The sequence below is a fragment of the Lepidochelys kempii genome, chromosome 4 (assembly GCF_965140265.1).
Source record: "Lepidochelys kempii isolate rLepKem1 chromosome 4, rLepKem1.hap2, whole genome shotgun sequence".
Lineage (NCBI taxonomy): Eukaryota > Metazoa > Chordata > Testudines > Cheloniidae > Lepidochelys > Lepidochelys kempii.
The window spans coordinates 39,092,060-39,114,309 of record NC_133259.1 but is presented as its reverse complement, the minus strand read 5'-3'; the positions used below and the strand labels follow the sequence as shown (position 1 = coordinate 39,114,309).

The window sequence follows — 22,250 nt, the reverse complement described above, 5'->3', positions numbered from 1 at the left end:
TTTCTTTCCTTCCTATCTAGACACACACAGGGGAAAAGGAGAAAATTTGCCCATATTGTGGACAGAAGTTTGCAAGCAATGGAACATTAAGAGTTCATATTCGGAGTCATACAGGTACAGTAGCTTATGTGGTAAAGAGAACTTAGTTCTTTAGATATATAACAAAAATATTTCTAGCAATCTAACTACCGTTTTACACACTGGGTGACTTATCACAGCATTTTGAGATTTTTAGTGCTCTTTTTGCCTGATTAACTTGATTAACAGCTACCATGCTTCAAACATAACAATTACAAAAATCCCATTAGACTATCTGATTACCCATCTGTTTGTCCATGAAAGAACTTTCCTACTAATCAGCCTGCTGTTCTGGCCTGATTAATTTGGAGCAAAATCCTGCTACCCTTGTTTGTGTAGTCTCACATGACTTCAGTGGAGCTATGACAGTTAGCACCAGTTGAGGATCTTCCCCAGTGACTTGAATGGAACAACTCCCATAAGTAAGGCAAGCAGAATATGGCCCTTAGTGTTTTGAGACATCACCATAGTTCCGATGGTAAAGAATATCGTGCTATCAAATATTGGATTGATGCAATCACATTGATTGACTAAAAATTTATTGCATATAAATTAGATGGTCAGTTTTGTTGTTTTCGCCTTTGGAAGCAAAAACTGATTCTATAAATGTATCACCATGTTAGTGATTTCTGGTTCTTGTGGGCAGTACAAGATGAGGTGAAGTTAGAGAGACGCTTCACACATGCCAGAATATTAGCGTGAGAGACAAGTTTGGTGAGGGAATATATTTTATTGGATCAGCTTCTGTTGGTGGAAGGGACAAGGTGGCAGGAGACTGGCTCATAGGCAGTCTAGTGTGTGGAGCAGGAATCAGGTCTAGGGCTCGGAGTCCAAATGCCTGAGCACAAGGCCAAAATAGAGTCGGAGATGGCGACTGGAGCCAAAGGTCAAAACTGAGTCAAAATCCAAATGCCAGCACCAAGGAGTGAGGCAGACAGTCAGAACCAGGGCCAAGGGTCAGAACCAGATTACCTCATGCAAGGGAGGCAGGAGCAGGGCTGGTTCCAAGGCATGAGCAAGACTGGAACAAGAGTGGGTGCACGACAGGGTCTAGGCTGGAGTAATGTAGGAGTAAGCAGGAGCAAGGCTTGGAGTAAGGTGAGCACAGGGAGGCAGACAATCTGTGGGTGTGTGCATTATGCAGCCACTGATCCTCCCAGCTGCTGGGTTTAATAGCAAGCCACCTGACTGCCTTAACCAATCAGGTGGTTCTGCTGTGGCCTAGCTGCGATTGTTGGCTGCCTGACAACTGGGCAGGTGCAGCTAGAGGTCCTCATTTCTGAGAGAGGCTTTCAAGCTTACACAGAGCTCTTCTTCAGGTCTGGGGAAGGTAACCAGAGTGTCTGAGCTAAATACAAGGTGAGAGAGAATTCTGAGCATAAAGGTTTCACACATGCTGTAGGAGACCACTTAAAATGGATTGGGCAGTTTTAGCAGGCAGTAGGATGTGTTACAAATTGTTGCCATGAGCCATAAAACCAGTGACTCTGTTCAGTCCATGTTTTTTAGTGTCTAGCAGCATTCTGCATTGAAGTTCCCTAGCTTGTTTTTTGAAGGTGGTATGCATTGAGAGGCATGTGTTGCAGACAAATTCTAGAATCTACTAAGGCTGTCTTTTAGGGACAAGTGGAAGGATCCTTTTGGGGTCTTATCTGCTGCATTAGGAGAGTGGGTGTGGGTCACTCTTGCCCTGTTAAGACTCTTTGGTCTGAATTTACAAAAGTCCCTGTTTTGGGATCACTGCAATGCACAAACTCACTTGATGCCTAAGTTTTCAAAGTAAAAGTTCCCTAGCGGTCTATGTTTCTGCCTCTGAGCATGCTGCCTCCCTGTAGATACCTGGGCCCCTATCTCCTGCCTAAGCCCCACAGCAATTCACAAACCGGGGAAGGCAGGCATTCCTCCACCTAAGTTGAGTGCAGGGCTCAATCCAGTAAGCATGCTCAGAGGGCATCTACTGGATCAGTCCCCTTGAGTGAGTTCAGACAAAATAGCTGGTGGGGGGCAGTCCGGAACAGGTCCCAGGGGGTAGGGTACTCCGCTGGGTTATAGGGGACCACCAGCTGAAGTCCCCTCTCCACCTGAGGAGGAAAAGGGATTTACACTGGAATCTGTTCAGGTGAATGCTGTAATCATTGGGCTGTGGGATATTCTGGTGTGAAGCTCCCTCAAGCTCTCCTGGTGAAGCTGTTGCTTTCTGAATAAATGGTCACTGGAGCAGAGGGACTGGATCCTGGGTCTCCCACCTCCCGGATGAATGCTCTAATCACCAGACTATAGAATGATTCTAAAGCTTGTACTTTCTCTCGGGCCCAAATGACTCTGGGAGAAAATGGAAACATAGCAACTTCTTGTGACCATTTTAAAATCTTCATAGACGAAAGGGTGCCAACATCAGAGTCTCTCAAATCTGCGCCCTTTCAAATGTCAGATCAAGCAGTATGGGTTTGAATCCCTAGATCTGAACTTCACCCTTATCTTTTGGTTTCTGGGTTGAATCCAGAACGACAAGGGGCCTGTTTCCCAGTTCTGGTTTTGATATGGTTTTGAAATCTCCCAAAAAACGTGCAAAATTGCAACAGTATAAAATCCAAATTCAGACCCTAGTCTTGATCCAGCCTCAGATTCCAATCCTATCCTATATCTAATCCAGATCCAAACATTCTGTTCCTAAGCCCAACTCTACTCAAAGTTGTTTTTGTCACAAAGTCTCTTTCATTATAATGTCCTGATACCCATTTGTGTGTGTCACATAATCTTGTGTACATAATTGCACCCAAACCATATTATTATTTTCAGTGTACACAGGATTTATACAAACATGCTGAAAAACAAATTAGTCATATTGGCGGATTTCAGTTACCACCCACTACAGATTTAATTCAAGTAATTGGCATGTAGCTGAAAGTTTTAGTGATGGTTTGCTTCCAGCATGAAAGGATGTAGGTTTGAGTTTGACATGCAAAGCTGCTGTTAACAAATAGGCTTCCTGTGACAGTCTGTTCACTTTTGCATAAACAAATTTGGGTTGCAGGAAGATGACAGCATGTGTATGTTTAATCACTTGGCTTTCTACTATGTTTGGTAAAAGTCTTAATCACTTTCTTCTACCATGGCTATCTGTTAAGATAAAAGCTGTTTTGTGATACAGTTTACACGTCTAAATGCATCCAGTGCAGGATACTGGTAATTTCAATAGTCCCATATCTGATCATGTAGCCAGACAAAAATCTTTTATGGACTGGCTAAAAGGATGAAATTAATTTATATGTTTAGCTCTTATTCTCTAATGAATGTGAAAGTTATCCCTCATAGCAGGTGTAAAAAAGAGAATTCTGCTGAAATAGTTGTATATAGTTTAGCTAAAGAAAATTAAAAAACAAACTAAAAATACAAAAGGAAATTAAGGTCAGGGTAGGCATAATAAATAATAAAGAACTGCAGTGCAACCTCTCCTTCCCTCCCTCTCTTTTTCTTTGTTCTTTCACTGACAACCCAACTTTTCAAAACCTTGCAAGACTTTCATCCACAAGCTTCAACCCATATCTCTTCCTCCTTCTATCCCCTAATGTATCTGTATTTCTTCTTCTGTCCTCCATATCTGTTTCTTCCACAACATTACAACCAATGGGAGCTTCAGGTGCTCTCTGAGGTGTGAAGGGCAGCAACCCCTTCCTTCTCCCCCCTCTCTCCCCCCAAGAAAAAAAATATCTTGGAGCAAATGGGCTGTGGGTGAAAGGAGCCTGTGGAGGCTCTGCCCTCTCCAGGAAGAGAGAAGAGTTCAGTTTTTCCCTGGTAACCAAAGATGTCAGCAAAGTTAGACCATGTGTGCCACCAAGATGAATCACTGAAGTTGTCAAAAAGGGGAGATTGCTGTTCATTGTGGACAATCTGTACTTCTCCAGTTAATTGAAAGGGTCAAAGTCGTGCTTCACCTTCTGAGGGGCTACATCACTGCAAAGGGAAATATGAGTTGCCAGTGAAGGGAATCCCTGTCATCAGAAAGCAGTGCAAAAAGTCAAGAATTCTTTTGATGGCCTTTAATAAATAAAGTTTATTACTTTTAACTGCTTTGGGAAAGACTTGACAGGTTTTTAGGAGATTATCTGAGCAGTAAGAGAGCTTGGCTGCTTATTAAACATGAAACCATCGTTTCTAAACGTTGCAATAATTTTGAAGACTTCATGCTGTTGGCATCCATTAAACACTGTGGTTTTGAATTAAATCAATGCAAAATTATACCCTCCTGTGTTTGTCATCACATTTCTGCATATCTCATTTCATTCTGAGCTATGAATGAAACAATCCCATCTTTCTGGGTCACCCCTCCCCAGCCAGAGCTGAGTTTTGACAAAGACTGAACATCACAGTTGTGAATGTCCCAGAAATGCCTTCAGGTCTTAGTGATTTCAGCAGACGTGGCTGGTGTCCCAATTCAGTGACATGGGTTGTCGCGTTCTCTCAGCATGGGTACTGGTGATTCATGTTGTATATAACTGTGTTCAGTGGGGCTTGTCCTGTTTTGTCTTAGGTAAATCCAGGCACACATGGGCTCAAATTTTCTTTTATTAGTAGGGGCTCTGGCATCCTGTACCAATCCAGCTGAACTCCTATATGGGATGCTCAGGTTACAACACTACATTGGCCTGAAAGAGACATACCATTACAAGTCTTATGTTATGGATCCAGTATTACCATATGATATATTGAATTTATTTTATATGACCTATTGTGACCCACTTTGACCCCATTTGCAGTCTCACCATGATCCACAGTTTGAAAGACCCTGCTTTACAAAGTATCTTTCACAAGCATAGTAACCCATCTCTAAAATTTAAAGTAAACGTCTTCACTGTTATTTAATACATGGTACATGTTCTCAAATGTTGTTACTCACAGATGTGTGCACGCTCCCTCAATAAGCAATTTTCTGTTCTCTTTTATCTTAGAATAGGACTCTGTAAATGAGGCCTAACAGTACTTGCCCTTTCAGCTGTAACTGCCAGTTTGGGGTGAGTGAAGCCGTCTGTGTGTGCATGTGTATAAGAAGGTGGATGTTTGGGTCTGAGCCTGGCATGTTGCTCTGTAATTCATCATCTGGGTTTCCAGCTCTGGAATGACAGAGACAGCGCTCTGTAGGTCAGCCGAAACACTATAGCACATTCTCTCCCTGCTATATCCTGTTGGTTTATGGCTTCTCAGGGTCAGAGGGAGCTGGGGTTAATTCAGCAAAAGAATCCTCTGACTGTGGCATAAATTCCATTGATTGTTCATAAATTGTGAAAGAAATTCTATGAACTGCTTTTTGGGGTTTTAAAGCTAAGGGCCAGGAGGTTAATTATTTGCCTAAAGTTTCAACCAACTTTCAGTGCTAACAGATACCGGCTGTTGTTTGTGCTTTCTTGGGTCTAGCTTTACACACAGTTATTAAAATGTGATAATAAATCACTGTCTCATATTTAAAAAAACTAATTGTGTGTCTCGTCTCCTAATTGATTATGCCATCTAAATAAAGAGTAGAAACTCTTAGGATACCGTATTTGAAGTTGTGCATCACGGTTTGGTGTATGATGAGTTTATTTTTACAGCTACTTTTTTTCAATACATAGTAGCAAGGACATGCTGAGTGTAAAGTCATTCCATTCTTTACCAATTCCAATACACAGGGTTTGGGAGCTGGTGATGGACAATCAATGATCTTGCACATCAGATTTTTGAAGATATTCATGCCTGTGATAATGAGTTAAGCATAGAGGGATAGGCTTGATTCTTTCTCTGTCGTCGTCGTCTCCCCCCCCCCCCCCCCCAAAACACACTTTTAGCCAAGGAACCTGAGCAAAAGCTCAATTAAGTCAATAGAAGGACTCCCAGTTACTTTGGATCAGGCCCTAAATGTTGTCCCAATGTATTTATTTCTTTAATGTTAAGAGCAGAATTGGCTCTGCATATCAGTATCGTTATGCATCAATATCTTGTCCATGAACAGCTTCCAAATGTCTTTAAATAGGTTGTCTCTGTTCAATAACCTGTAGATGATCTCCTTTTTTTTTTTAAATCTAAGACCCAAAGCTAAGGACTCTGCATTCCTAAACCTTTCAGCTTATACATCATTATTCTATTTATCTCCATTCAAGAGTTATATCTTCAAAAATACCTGTAAAGTCTCATGAAGCTGTCAGCTTGTTGTTGTCCACTAGTAGTGGATGAGAAAGATGTATTCTTAGAATAGTTTTCTTGAATGCAAGAAACTTCTTTAGATCAAATGAGTTACACACCTAATAGTTTGATTAATGTGTATAGTTTAAAAGAATACCAGCAGTGGGTTCACTGAGGTCAAAGGTTTTAATGCTCCTTTCTTGGGGAAGCAAAATCATTCCATTCCACTGATAGGTGCAAAGAATTAAACTTGAGCTGTTCTCGTTGTTTTAAGTAATGTTTGGTAGAGTTATGGCTAAAATTATTAATTTGATTATAAAACTAGTAATGTTCTATGTCTGATTATTAATTTGGTTCTTCCTTTATTGCAACAATTCAAATAACTTACTGACTTTTGCAGAATTGTAATTTCTGATCAGCCTTTGACTTTTAAAACAAACAGACAAAACTCCTACCATATGATGAAGCTTTTGATGGTCCATCCTGGTTGGATGCTTATCTGAAACTAATCTAGACTCTTCAAACCTCTACATTCTGCAAAATTAAACTAGAAATCTCCAAGAACAGACTTTCCCTATTGTCGCTCTAATGCCAAAGAATAAGGGATAGCTGAGTATGTAAAAATGAAAAAATACTAAAAGGTCTGGTTAAACAACCTGATCCCTTTTCTTTTTTGGAAAGAACAGTTTTTCAGGATTTCCCTTTTGGTAGTTCTAATTTTGCTTGAGAGTAGGAAACTCATTTGGTTGAATCACAGAAAAGCCGTTATGGTCCTCCCTCGTAGCCGAGGGTATACAAGTGTTGCCTCTTGGCTAGGGAACATCCACAAACACAAAGGTTCTGTTTTTATAATCAGGGGAGCAAAAACAAAATACAGAAATACTTGGCCACTTGTGTTCAGATCATGTCCAGTTAGAGTCCTGATTAGAATGTAGGAAGTATAGGTCCTTTCAACAAGAAACCTCCAGCCCAAGAAACACCTCTTAATGAACCACAGTTGAAGACCTTTTCTCCTTTTTTGGCAGGTAATGGAATCATTATGTCTCAATGCAAGATCTATTCTCTCACCCCAATGAAGGACTATAACCCCACCCCTCATATCCAGCTAAGTTCAGTGTATATAATTTTACAAGAATTTTGGCTTTTATGGTTCTGGTCCCAATTGGAAACCAGAAATATTGGAAAAACTGTATTGTATCTTTCAAACCATTATAAAATAGCTTGGCTTTCGACGAGAGAAATTTAAGTTGTTACTAAATGGTTTCGTTTATCCCTTCTGAAGCCCTGAACATACATTAGTACATTTAAATGATTGATGTTAAACCAAATGAAAAAATATTTGGGAAGGGAAAGGGTAAAAATACCTTTCTTCTTTATTGTCTGCTTTATCCATTGAGCCTAATTGTTGGGTTTGTAAACAGAACATTAGCTACAGTAGTTGGCCAAGCTCACTGCTTGAATAGTGACCCATTTGATATTACCCGGTTTGGCCTTGCTAGTATCCAGTGGTAACAATTTCAAAAGTGCCTTTTTGACCTTAACCACATAGGCACATTTGAAAATTTGACCCCATAACTGTAAAATTGGGGAAATGGAAAATGCATCTTATTTGCAATGAGATTTTTGTCTCCTCTGAGTCAATATATAATTTTACACTGCACTTAGGCATAAATAATTAACTGAATATTATCTTACAGTATTTGGAAGTTGAAAAAGTGCTAGAGATAATCCACTTGTGTGGATTATCACAAGATAATCCACCTGTGTGGTGATTTTTGTTCCCAGTATCCCTGGTATGGGAACTGTGCCATTGATTTCAGTAGACAGTGAATCATTTCTTAGTGACTGTTGTGTTTTCTTTCTCTCTCTTTCTCTCTCCCTCTGTATGTACATATATAAAATAATAATCAATGCTCTATATTCTTATGAACATAAAACTCCTGTTTACTTTAGTGGGAGTTCAGTGTGTGGAACGGTAGCAGTATAAGGTAAATGTATAAAGAGTGAGGCACTCCAGAACAGATAAAATTCTAAGCATATGCCACAGATTATAATTTTGTTCTATCTTTTAACCTTTTGTCCATCTCAACTTGCTATTGAATGCTGTCATCACCCCACATTATCTCTGACTAAAAGGGGCTCTTGCAACTCCCTTTCTGGGCTGCCCTATTGATCACCTGGTAGGGGGTGTTGCATATGTGATCCAGATGTCCATGTTGCTTAACCACTTCTCTCCAGGAGAATTGTCTCCGTTCCACCAGAATTGTGTGGTGATGGATTTTATTTTATTTTTTTTATTTTTTATTTTTTTTAACTCTAAACAACTTTAGGCTGCTCTCAAATCAGGGATTTAAACTCAAGAAATTTCAGAGCTGCAGTTCAACAATGTCCCTTTGAAAATCACCTTTTAAAAATATTACACTTGAAATGCCCCTTCTTTCGAGCCTTTAGTAATCTTTATAAGACAAGTTCATTGCATGTATATGAGTTGATCCTACAAGATGCTAAGTGCCTTATGGAAGGTTCTGAACGTCTTCAACACTCACAGGATTGGCTCCTTAAAAATAATTTTCTGCAAGATCGTTAAAAAAATAAATTTTATTTTAAATTAAGCCCATTGGGCCTGATCCAGTGCTCACTGGAATCAGTGGAAAGGCTGCCTCTGACTTCAGTCGACCCACTGTGCAAAATCTTCAACTGAACCAGCATTCAGGGCTCACATACTTTTAAACATACTATCTGATACATTAGTGCTCTAACTCTGTCAAATTCTAAATTAACTAATATAAAGAAACTCCAGTAAAAAATCAGACAGGATGATACAAGGCTAGATGAACCACATATAACACTAATAATTGTAACGAGGAATCACCTATCAGTGAGAGAACAAGCTACACATTAGAGGTATCTCATGGATGGATATTAATTTTTTTAAAGTTAAATTAAACAAAATGAATGCCAGTGCAATGTAATTAGGCTTGGAAGTATTTGATTTTTATTGGTACATATTGATTTCACTGTACGTACGTACACACACACACACAATTTCCATTAATGATGATTGAAATTTACAGATAGGCAAAGTAAGAACAATGCTGCTTGAGAACTAGAGTTTGATTTTAGGATATTTACTTTGCATATTTTGACCTGTAATGTGGACAATTTGTGCTTTAACAGGTATAAACTTTAACTTTTTTAATCTCAGTGTCTGCTACATTAAATAACTGTCATCTGACCCCCACCCATACTTTCCCACAACTGAAAATTTAAATAGATAAAAATTAAAAAATGCTTACAACCCAAAATTTTGCACAACTGTGAACATTTTAAAAAAATGAAATAAACATTGAAAACATGCTTACAAATAAATATTCCAAATAAAGGTTGGTAACAGTTGTGGGGGTTTTTTTGGTAGGGAGAGGAGAAAAAAGGTGGATATTGCAAGATCTGGGCAAACATGAGTTGCTGAAGATTTTCGTTTCTTAACATTATTGATCTTATTTTTAATCTCTTCCACAAACACAACAGATCAAGTCCCTTCCTGATCAGAGAAGGTTTACACCTGTAAATCCCCAAGTATTTATTGTGGCTGAATTGATCTGAAGCTAGGCTTGGAATTCCAATTTTTACAGTTGACTTTTGGTGGTTGTTAGTTGATCACAGACAAATCCCAAAGCATAGATGGATAATGTCACCTCCCCAGCAGCATTTATTATATAGCACTTGCTCCTCCTGTTTTAATGTCTAATACTTCTTGACTTTCTTAGAGTGAGAGAACCTCTTATTTCAAGACTTAAGATATATTCCAGTACGAAATTCCCTCTGGGCAAAAACTTAACAGGAACAAACAGAAGAAATGTATAGTTTTTATTATTTTTGAATATGCTTTGGAACAAAGGTGTTTTTCTTCTTTTAGGACAACTTGAAATTTAGTCAGTAGGGCCAAAAATGGCCTTTATTGTGCAATCTGTACAAATATTAGAAAGCACCTGTTCACTCAGTCTCATTAAGGAATCCACTATTGGCATTCTTTTGTGAGCAGGTGATCACTGATGTAAATAAGGGTAGTACTATCTAATCCAAAGCGGGGAAGGGAAATTTTGGGCAGGTATACTAAGGATTGCATGCCAAGTCTTGAAATCCAAATCAGGTTTCATTTATTCAAGGGGGGGGGGGGCCGGGAAGCATGTAATAATTTTAAAAGCTGACATAATACTTTTTCATTCCCCATACACCCATACTTACACACACACACTCATTTCTGCATCAGTTACGAAAAGGTTAGGATTTTTGCGTTGTACTAAAGGTTCTGTAGTTGCAGATTCAAATTTGGCTTGAATAGAACCCATCATTAATCATGCAGAACTCTAAGGATATCTGTGGGAGAGGGATCCGTGTAAATGAACTAGGTAACTACATGCTTACAGTTTAGTCCATGCAGCCAGTCTGCATGCCTAAAAGGGCCAGTTGCTCACATAAGAGCAAATAAACATAGGTATGTTCACATTTGGGGCACATACATGAAATGTTTTAGAAAATTTAACTGGTAAAGAAACAACAAAAATAAGAATAAGCATAAAATGAGTTAGGATCTTATTAAAGATGTTTTATCAATCATCACTGATGCTATAGTTATGGTTGAGAAGACACTTTTATAATTCAGTAAAACATGAGGTCTTAATGACTTTGTCCCCCCCATCAACCCCCAGTCTCCATGTCTGTTGAATGATAAAAAATAGAATTCTGAGCTGCATACCAGAGAGTTGTAAGTTGCAAATTTACAGTATGTGATGGCTGATCATAGGCAGGCTTTATCAGGTACAACATGTTGATATAAAGTCACAGTGTTGCCCTCTACTGGCATCCGCTGAAAGCTGTTAAACATCTATTCATCAAGAACCATAAACAACATGATAAATTTGTGAAGGACAGTATTAATAGATTTCAGACTAGCTCTAAGCGATCTCTGTAAGCAAAAGCCTTCCTCTGTAAGAAGAATGGGGGGTAGCACTTAGCTGTCAGCACTCATCTGCTTACAGACCTCTGCAGACTTTACCTTCAAAATACAAAAGCTTTAAAACATAAAAATGTCAGCTGGATTAATTAAATGTTTGAGCACCAGCAGCTCCTACAGAGTTCGAAGGCTCATGGCATAAATTAGGGACATCGGGGTCATGAGAGATAGTGTCATGTTTCAAACAGATGTGAAACTTCTAATTCAGAACACAGAATCACACAGCAGCCTTGTTAAAAGATACCTTTGCCAAGTCCATATATTTGTACTTAATAAGATAAGGCAGGGTGGAGGAGAGGGGCGTGTTTGCATTTCACAAGTACTCCATTGCCTTTGTTTCTGTTGTTTTTTTCATTTAGGTGGGATCTTTCCCCACAGGCATTAAAGAATGGGCCAGCCTATTAAAGGCCAAGTTGTACAACCCTTACTTGAGAGTTGGCCTCACTAAAATGAATGGAGTCAATGGCTCCGAGAAGGCTATACATGCAGCAGTGTAACCCAGTGGGTCAGCTGTAATGTAATCAGTGTGTGACTTTAAAAAACTATTTCTCTAGGCCGCACACTTTTGCAATTCCTCAACTTTTTGTTCATTCGTAAAAAAACATAGAACATCTTTCTGTCAAGCCCTCAAGGATGAGCACCTCAAACAGTGAAATGAAGACTGGAAAGGGGGCGGGGGAGGTCTGCCTTGCTCCAAGACCGAACGAATGTCCCCATAGTCAGAAAGCCCTCAGTATAAAGCTGTCCCTTCCCTTCTCTCACTCTGCGGCCTTGGGCAAATCATTGCAACTTGTCCTGAGTTTTCCCATCTTTAAAATGGTGATAATCTTTCTTGCTTACCCTACAGGATTGCTGTGAAGGTCAGTTAATGTTTGTATAGTGCTTGGAACCTGTCAGAGCTTTGCATGCATGCAAAGACTTTTTTTATGAACAATTGAGTTTTCCTAGATTGGCTTAAAGGGGGTTGTTGTATCTGCACATAAAGATGTGTTGACCAGGCATCAATGTGATTAGCCGGAACAGATTCCATTTAGTTAGAAAATTAGTTCACGGAGATTAGCTTGTTGAAAAATATGTTTGGTGATGGAAGCAATCTGATTTTGTTGATTAGCCTTTTGTGTGCAATTAGCCTAGATGCTGGAGTCTTATTCCAGTACATTGCCTAAAATACTCGAAAAGAAAAATGTACGTAAGAAATTGTAAAGCTTTATCACTAGTTTTAAATTATGGACTTGCTCCAGAAAACCTCTACTGAGTGGATCTGAATGGCCCAGCCTCTGAGTTATATGGTATAAATTCAGAGTGACTTCACTGAAGTCAGCAGAAACTGTACTGATTTACATCAATGTAAGTGTTCAATCCTGTGAGGTACAGAGGGCTTCTTGTGAGGTGCTGAGCGCTCTCTACTCCCACTGCGGTCACTGGGCACCTCACAGAAGCTGCTGTGCCTCCCGTAGGGCAGATCTTGCTGGCATTCTTTTAGTTAAATGCAACAAACGAACAGAAGTGGGTTTTATAATTAAATTGGCTTGTGACACCCAAATGGCTCTAATGATGAATAGATGTGAAGTGAGGGAAATGTACTGTACTTTGAGAACAGTTAATGACTAACTGTAAAAGTGACCATGTACTAGCCACAATAGAATTCATCCTAGCCCAGTTGTCACCAGGACTGCAGCTTTTTTTTTAAATCCCGCTCTGCATGTATTCATATTTTATGACAAAATCAAGCAGTTGAAAGTGATACTTTGATACAGCCTTGCATGCTGTCCAAACAGATCTTTTGTTCTTTACATGTAGTTTCCCTAACGCTCAGATCTCTTTCACTCTGTTTGAACTGCACATGAACACTAGAACATAATAATGTTTGACACACAACCATGCTGGGCTGCCTTGATGTACTGAGGCAATGCTTTCTTTCCGCCGTCTGCATTTGTTGACTCTGATGCTCATCTTATTTTCAGGTGAGCGCCCTTACCAGTGTCCTTACTGTGACAAGGCTTTCAGCAAGAATGATGGACTAAAGATGCACATTCGCACCCATACAAGGGTAATCGTTACTTTACTTAAATTTAATTGTTACTTAAGAACCATGATTGTCCACGGACAATGCAGGGAAATAAATTATTGCTGTTTGTAGAGAGGGAGGATGTTTTAACGATATTTGTGCTTCAAAACAGAGGAAAACGGCATAAAAATTAATAATCTTAGAATTCTATTTCTGATTCCTACAGTGAACTGTGTGTGACCTTGGACCAGTTGGTTTATTTTTCTGTGCCTCATTTTTTCCATATAAAAAGGGGGAATTATTCCTATCTTCCTAACAAAGTTGTCTTGGGACTTGTTCAGTGTTTAAAATCAAATAATAGGTTAGTCTCTCTATAAAAGCATCATTATTATTGAGAGAGAGAGTTAAATGCCCAACATTTTTGTGTTTCTCGCACCTCCAAATGTACTCTCTGGCAAACTCGGTCTGTCTTAATAACAACAATGGTACTCTGTGCATGTGCAGTGCTTTTACCCATTTAATTGATTACAAATATCAATTAAGTCTTAAAACAACCTTGTGAAGAAGGTAGGAATAATATCTGTAATGCAGGCTGGGAGATGTCTCTGAAGATTATTCTCTGACTTTAGGATTACAGCTATCCCCGGAGTCATCTGTTCTGGTTTAAAAGGCTCATCATGTATATCTATGTACTGAAGACAACCCTTGCCCCACTCTGTCCCCCTTGTGCCGGTCGAGCAAAAGGGATGGTTTTAAACAGCCAGCTGTGAATTCTGCTTGCATATGAGAATCATAGACTTTAAGGTCAGAAGGGACCATTATGATCGTCTAGTCTGACCTCCTGCACAACGCAGGCCACAGAATCTCACCCACCCACCCTGTAACAAACCTCTAACCTATGTCTGAGCTATTGAAGTCCTCAAATCGTGGTTTAAAGACTTGGAGGTTCAGAGAATCCTCCAGGAAGTGACCCATGCCCCATGCTGCAGAGGAAGGCGAAAAACCCCCAGGGCCTCTGCCAATCTGCGCTGGAGGAAAATTCCTTCCCGACCCCAAATATGGCGATCAGCTAAACCCTGAGCATGTGGGTAAGACTCACCAGCCAGTCACCCAGGAAAGAATTCTCTGTAGTAACTCAGATTCCAAACCCATCTAGCATCCCATCACAGGCCATTGGGCATATCTACCACTGATAGTTGAAGATCAGTTAGTTGCCAAAATTAGGCTATCCCATCATATCATCCCTTCCATAAACTTATCAAGCTTAGTCTTGAAGCCAGATATGTCTTTTGCCCCCACTGCTTCCCTTGGAAGGCTGTTCCAGAACTTCACTCCTCTGATGGTTAGAAATCTTCATCTAATTTCAAGTCTAAACTTCCTGATGGCCAGTTTATATCCATTTGTTCTTGTGTCCACATTGGTACTGAGCTTAAATAATTCTTCTCCCTCTGTGGTATTTATCCCTCTGATATATTTATAGAGCGCAATCATATCTCCCCCCAGCCTTCTTTTGGTTAGGCTAAACAAGCCAAGCTCTTTGAGTCTCCTTTCATAAAACAGGTTTTCCATTCCTCGGATCATCCTAGTAGCTCTTCTCTGTACCTGTTCCAGTTTGAATTCATCTTTCTTAAACATGGGAGACCAGAACTGCACACAATATTCCGGATGAGGTCTCACCAGTGCCTTGTATAACGGTACTAACACTTCCTTGTCTCTACTGGAAATACCTCGCCTGATGCATCCCAAGACCGCATTCGCTTTTTTCATGGCCATATCACATTGGCGGCTCGTAGTCATCCTGTGATCAACCAATACTCCGAGGTCTTTCTCCTCCTCTGTTACTTCCAAGTGATGAGTCCCCAGTTTATAACAAAAATTCTTGTTATTAATTCCTAAACGCATGACCTAGCACTTTTCAGTATTAAATTTCATCCTATTACTATTACTCCAGTTTACAAGGTCATCCAGATCTTCTCATCATTGATATACAATGCTACTCCACCACCTTTGCCTTTATTTCTGTCTTTCCTAAACAGCACATACCCTTCAATGCCTGTAGTCCAGTCGTGACGACTATTCCACCATGTTTCTGTTATCCCTATGATATCTGGTTTCACTTCCTGCACCAGTAGCTCTAGTTCCTCCATTTTGTTACCTAGGCTCCTCGCATTAGTGTACAAACATCTTAATTTTTGCTGTTTGGTCTCGCTCACATTCTGTACCTGATTAGGCACAGACATTCTACTGCCAGTCTCACCTATTAGACAGGTATGTACACTACCCTTCCTCCTTATGGCCATTCTACTACCCACGGCTTTATCCTTTCTTACTTCGTTTTCTTCCCGCTCAGTGTTAAAATCCGGCGTGGAGATTACCTGGACATCTCCCAACCATCTCCCTCAGATTCCTAGTTTAAAGCTCTCTTGATCAGTTGTACCATCCTCGATTCTAGAAATCTATTTCCCTCCTTACTCAGGTGAAGTCCATCCCATGAGAACAGTCCTCTGTCCATGAATGCTTCCCAGTGGCCATACATCCCAAAGCCCTCCTCATAGCACCAGTGCCTAAGCCATCTGTTGAGCATCATAATCTTGTCACACCTTTGTTGCCCTTCTATAGGAACAGGCAGAATCCCACTGAAGATCACCTAAGCCTCAATTTCCTTAAGCGTCTTCCCCGGCCTGGCATAGTCTCTCTTGATATGTTCCAGCAAGAATCTACTGTATCATTTGTTCCCACATGAAGGACAATCAGGAGATTCTTTCCCACTCCCGTTAGGATCCTCTTCAGCCTCAGGTCCACATCTCGTATCTTAGCACCCGGCAGACAGCACACCCTTCTGTTCTCTGGATCAGCTCTTGTTACAGGCCTGTCTAGCCTTCTCAGTAAGGAGTCCCCAATCACATAGACCTGCCTTTTCCTGGTGATGGTGTGATTTTCCAGTCTATCCCTTCTTCCCTCTGGCTGCAAGTCTTCTCGATTCCTATTGTCCCTTGCAATCCTCTGCAACCGATTCTGCATCCTCCTGGGGCTCATATTTGGTGTTATCTCCATTGACTCTTGCCCTCTTCCTATAGAACTAGCTGCTCTTCTCTTCTTCCTTGCCCTCTCACCTTCAGCGACCACCTGCTGTGCTCCTTCTTCATTTTCCAACTCTGCAAACCTGTTCCTGAGCTCTGTTTCTCCTTCACTAGCCCATCTTTTCCTCTGCCTGGTTCTCTTAGTCATATGCTTCCACTGTCCACTTTTCTCACCCAGCAGTATCCCCTCAGAGTTCTTTGGTCCTGCTTCCATCTGCAAATCTGAGCTTTTCCCTTCAGCCTCCTCATGTCTTTGCTCCATTATCCGCTCGAACCCCCTTCTAAACTCAACCAGAGTTTCCACCTGCATCTCCAATCCTCTGATCTTTTCTTCCATCAGCTCTATCAGGCGGCACTTCATGCGGATGAAACTCTTTTCAGGTACCCCCTCCAGGATCATGTACATGTCACAGCTTCTACATTCAGTCATCTTCACTGTGTCTTCCGCTACTTGGGTGATGTAAAGTCATCATAACCAGCCTTTTGCTATTTACTTCTGGTCTCCCGTACCCCCACGAAGAAACCATTTTGGAGACAGATTCTAGGCTGGGTGTGCACAAACACCCCTTGTGGAATAGAAAAGTATTGTAAATTTCACTTTGTGTGGATAGATCTTGATCATCTGCATAATGCAGACAATGAAATGCTAACAGATGCACATTATTCTACAGTCTAAGGAAATTAGTCATTTCAAAGAAGTAAGAAGCTTTTATTTGCCAGAACTGGAATACTTACAGAATTGCTCTTCTGAGAAGTGTAATTCATTGGGATTTTCCTTCTGTTATTTATGCACTTAGCCATAATAATGCTATAATGCTAAAGGGGTCGGTCCTGGGGCCAGTTTTGTTCAATATCTTCATAAATGATCTGGAGGATGGTGTGGATTGCACTCTCAGCAAATTTGCGGATGATACTAAACTGGGAGGAGTGGTAGATACGCTGGAGGGGAGGGATAGGATACAGAAAGACCTAGACAAATTGGAGGATTGGGCCAAAAGAAATCTGATGAGGTTCAATAAGGATAAGTGCAGGGTCCTGCACTTGGGACGGAAGAACCCAATGCACAGCTACAGACTAGGGACCGAATGGCTAGGCAGCAGTTCTGCGGAAAAGGACCTAGGGGTGACAGTGGACGAGAAGCTGGATATGAGTCAGCAGTGTGCCCTTGTTGCCAAGAAGGCCAATGGCATTTTGGGATGTATAAGTAGGGGCATAGCGAGCAGATCGAGGGACGTGATCGTTCCCCTCTATTCGACATTGGTGAGGCCTCATCTGGAGTACTGTGTCCAGTTTTGGGCCCCACACTTCAAGAAGGATGTGGATAAATTGGAGAGAGTCCAGCGAAGGGCAACAAAAATGATTAGGGGACTGGAACACATGAGTTATGAGGAGAGGCTGAGGGAGCTGGGATTGTTTAGCCTGCAGAAGAGAAGAATGAGGGGGGATTTGATAGCTGCTTTCAACTACCTGAAAGGGGGTTCCAAAGAGGATGGCTCTAGACTGTTCTCAATGGTAGCAGATGACAGAACGAGGAGTAATGGTCTCAAGTTGCAGTGGGGGAGGTTTAGATTGGATATTAGGAAAAACTTTTTCACTAAGAGGGTGGTGAAACACTGGAATGCGTTACCTAGGGAGGTGGTAGAATCTCCTTCCTTAGAGGTTTTTAAGGTCAGGCTTGACAAAGCCCTGGCTGGGATGATTTAACTGGGAATTGGTCCTGCTTTGAGCAGGGGGTTGGACTAGATGACCTTCTGGGGTCCCTTCCAACCCTGATATTCTATGATTCTATGCACTTCTGTAGGGAATTTTTATATATATACATATTGTCTCCTCAGTCTGGCAGCTCGCTAGAGCCTTTTACGTAATATGTTGCTTACATGTATTCCCATATGTCTTCCACATTGCCACTGTTGTATGTAAGCAAAACACCATTAACACCTTTGAAACTTGCCAGCTGGCTTTAAAAGACATGTAAAATATGGGGCTGAATGAAAGATGGACTAAGGACTTACGTGAATATGAGGGTAGGAGGAAAAAGGAAATGGTTCAAGCTCTGTGTCTGCATGTGAGAATAGCTCAACCAGCCACACTAACTATTCAGTCTGCAGCAACAAGGAGACATTGGTAATTGGATTTTACTGAGTAGAAATGTATTTTCTATAAATGTTGTTTATTGCTAAAGAATATGATAAAGTTCTTCTTCAAGTGATGGTCTCTATATGTATTCTGCTTGAGGTGTGCATGTGCCTGAGATCAGAAGATTTTTGCTAAAACTGGAATTTTTCAAGATCTGTGGTCCATATCTATATTCCACTACCCACCCTCCTTCGTCTCTGCTGTGGAATCTTATCCTGAGGCTATTCATGGTAGAAAGGTAAATGAAGAGGCGGTCAGTCCACATTGCCATTTATACCCTCAGGAGGAGGAGAAGGTCACAGGTGCAGACCAACAGACACCGCTAGCAAAATTCTTCTTGTCTCAGGCACGTGGTGTCCATGCTCACCTGGAGTGGAATACAAATAGAGACCACACATCTCAAAGAACTCAATTTATTGGACAGGTAAGTAACCTTCAATACATCTGAGATGTCAAGACTGCCCAACAGGAGGCTGGAATGTCAGATTTCTCCTCTTTTTTGACAAGCAAGTGAGTGGAAATCCTTGCAGCCATGTTGTGGGCAGACACAGAATTCTGTTTGAATTCCTGACTTTAGTGCTGTCATGTTGTTTATATACCACTTAACCCATAGTTCTGAAGTTTAAAAGTCAAGTTTGTTTATATATGAGTGACATTTTATATAAGCTCACACCAGAGTAGGGATCTTTTATTTCAAAATAGTGGGGCTCAGTACTGGCATGTTTTGAGTAAACAAGATTATCGCTATAATTAAGTTGCTCTCATGCTCCCCTCTCCTTCATACCCCAACTCCATATTTGCATCTGGATAGCAGAAAACTTAATTTCCATGAAGGTGTAATTGTTTGAAAGGTAACTAATAGTATAATAAACACATTGGAAATTGTGATTTTTCTTAATGAAGGACCTTCCATTCTGAGCACTTCTGAAAATTTAGAGAAATTTTGACCATTCAACATTCCCTCTGCCGTCAAACCACTTCTGCATCCTGAGGGTTACACACTGCAAACCCCAGTCTGAACAGTAAATAGCTTTATTCAAATTTCAAATACATTCAGGTTAGGCCAAAATATTGAGATGTATTTGGTTTCTTAATGTGCATATTAGTTGATACGTTTTTACAAACTTTTATATAAATTTGGATACCTTTAAACCTGTAGTTCCATATGATACATAAAGGGATACATAAAGGGATACATAAAGGGACCTGGGTGTTTCAGGCCAACACGTAGGTGCCACTGAGATCCTCAGAACCCCTGCTCAGCTGACAATTAACTCTGGAGGCACCTAAAATTCCTTAATCCTGGAGAGTGCACCATTAAAGTCCCATAGGTGCTCAAGGATATGTTGACATTGCATTCTAAACCTACGACTGTGGGACTTGGGCTTGTGGACACGGTGTTTCCAAGCCCTTGTTTGAGCATGCAGACTAAACTGAAAACCTGAGTTTACAATTCCTAGACCCAGGTACAGGTCTCATAGCCATGCTACGGTGTCTGTACAGAACTACACAGACCTTCTGACTCAGGTCTGTGACTTGGGTCACATCTACACTGTAAAATGACAGGGCGTCGACCCAAGTCACAGCAAGACTCAGGCTATGACCCACCTTCCTAGCAGGGTACTGAGTGCTTACTGACCTGAAACAGACTGAATTTGTGTGTGGGCAGAAGGTGGCTGCTTGGGCTCACACCTGAATTAGAGCCTAGGCTTAGTGTGCAGTGTAGACATACCCTAAATCTCTGCCAGTGGGCATACACACAGTAGTGTCAGTCTAGGCACCCAGGCGGCTAAGTCCCAATGGGATCCTGAGACTAGGATTTGCTACACCTATATTGCCTGTGGAGCCAACATCCATTAGGCATTCTCAGAGCACACCTAACCTCATGCTGGTGGGAGTGGGGGGCAAGCAAAAGAGGAGCCCTCTCTTATAACCTTCAGTACAGTGGTTTGAGCATTTGGGATGTAGGTTCACCTCTGATATGAGTGTTCTAGTATGTTGGGACCCTGGGGCACCCAAGGCTTCCATGGCTCAGGGCAGCCTACCCAGTGAAGCGCCCTGGAGCTGGGGATTCATTCCCTTTCAACATTTTTGGGTTTTGTTCCAAATTGAAATTTCATGACCTTAGAAAAGATTTGACTAAATATCATCATCTACACTTTGACCTTACTATTGTTTACATTGTTAGAAATACACTCATAGCAAACCATGAAAACTTGTCAACAAACATGTATAAAGCATTTTAAACAGTCACTGGTGACCAATAGCTGAGTATTTTTTGTTTATTTGGAGAAACTTTTTATTCAGTTCTCATCTGAACAATTTAAATATGGCCTGGATACTTAAGCATACAAATAATGTATACTGATGTTGTATACAGTATTTTGCGGTATAAAATGATTCATGGCTGTGTCCATGTAGTAATGGCATGCCTATTTTTCATACAGTGTATATTGTTGAATTGATATTAAGAGATGTAGAAGACATCCCACAAATGAAATAATTAAGTTCTGCTTAGATCTGCATTTAAAAAAAAAATTGGTGCTGAAAAAATTGCCTTAGTTACTTGTAGAAACAGGGCAACCCTTTCTGAAATCTAATCTTTTATAAACTCTCAGCTAGAATGTGATACTAATTGGTATTCAAGAAAACCTTTTTCTCTTTATTTATATTTTGTTAAACATGATTTTGAGTTTTATAGAGAAATAGACTTTTTTACCCAAAGTCAGCTAAAGGAGAACAATGAATACTGACCGTCTAAGTATGACCACCATTTATATCCTCTTCCTCTCCCCCTCCAAAGTGTAAGTTGTTCTGTTGTGTTGAGAGTAAAACATGACTGTCCAAAACAGAATACTTTTATGAATGTTAGCAATTGCCATTTTTGTTGCTGCCCTCTATACATTCTTCTCCATAGAGAAATTTCTATACGTTTTCACAGTGCTATGGAGCAAAACCTGAGTCGAAAGGCTTTGCTGCACTGAAAATGAGTTGAAATACAGCAGGGCTGATGGAAAAAAGATTTCTGTTCCATATGATCTGTCTCTGATTAGGTTCTTCTGGGAATAGGGTGACCAGTCTAATTGCTAGTTTTCAACATCGGGTTTCATCCTTACGGCTTTGTTCAATGTGTTCCCTCACTGTCCATGCCCCCAGCATGGCCACTTCTCTCTGTTCCTTACAAAGTTCCTTGTGGAAACATATGACAGAGTCCCATTGCATGGATTCTCCACAAGGCTGTGTTTCAGCTTGCCTTTGGTCCTAGTGGATTTAATCCAAAGCCCACTGAAGTCAAAACTTGATTTAGACCCTAGGTGTGCACAGATGCAGGTTGGGGATTTGGGTTTCCTGAAAAACTGAGCAATCTTCAGCCTCACACAAAATAAAACCGCAGAAGTATTTGACATTTTGACTGATTTCTGCTTAGCTATGATTATCTTTATCCTTTAATGATATCCTTTCAGAGTTTACGTAAAAGCACATTTAAGAGTTTAAGTAAAAGTGTAAGATACATGAATTTTCCTTTGTTTTAGGAAACTGAAAAATAAAAAAGACAAGATCATGAACAATTACTCTTTCAAAGGCAATTTATAACTCTTAAGGAAAAGCAGAAAAAATGGACATTCTCTTAATTTATATGAATGGGCCAAAATCAAAATTTAGCTTTGCATTTCCAGTAATTCTTAATATTTTAATAAAAATAGAATAAACCAATAAACATTCTTAAGTGGCAACATTTCTTGGAGTTACTTTTTGGGTTAGGTGGCTTAACAGAGTT

General features: G+C 40.4%; 1 protein-coding gene across 1 annotated transcript in view; it reads left to right on the top strand.

The window, feature by feature from the left end:
- Positions 1–22,250, top strand: part of PRDM5 (PR/SET domain 5) — a 138,212-nt gene that overhangs the window by 82,983 nt on the left and 32,979 nt on the right. The window contains exons 15-17 of the mRNA XM_073341010.1: positions 21–114; positions 7,260–7,343; positions 13,213–13,298. Of these exons, the coding sequence (XP_073197111.1) occupies positions 21–114; positions 7,260–7,343; positions 13,213–13,298 (264 nt within the window). The remainder of the gene's footprint in view (positions 1–20; positions 115–7,259; positions 7,344–13,212; positions 13,299–22,250) is intronic.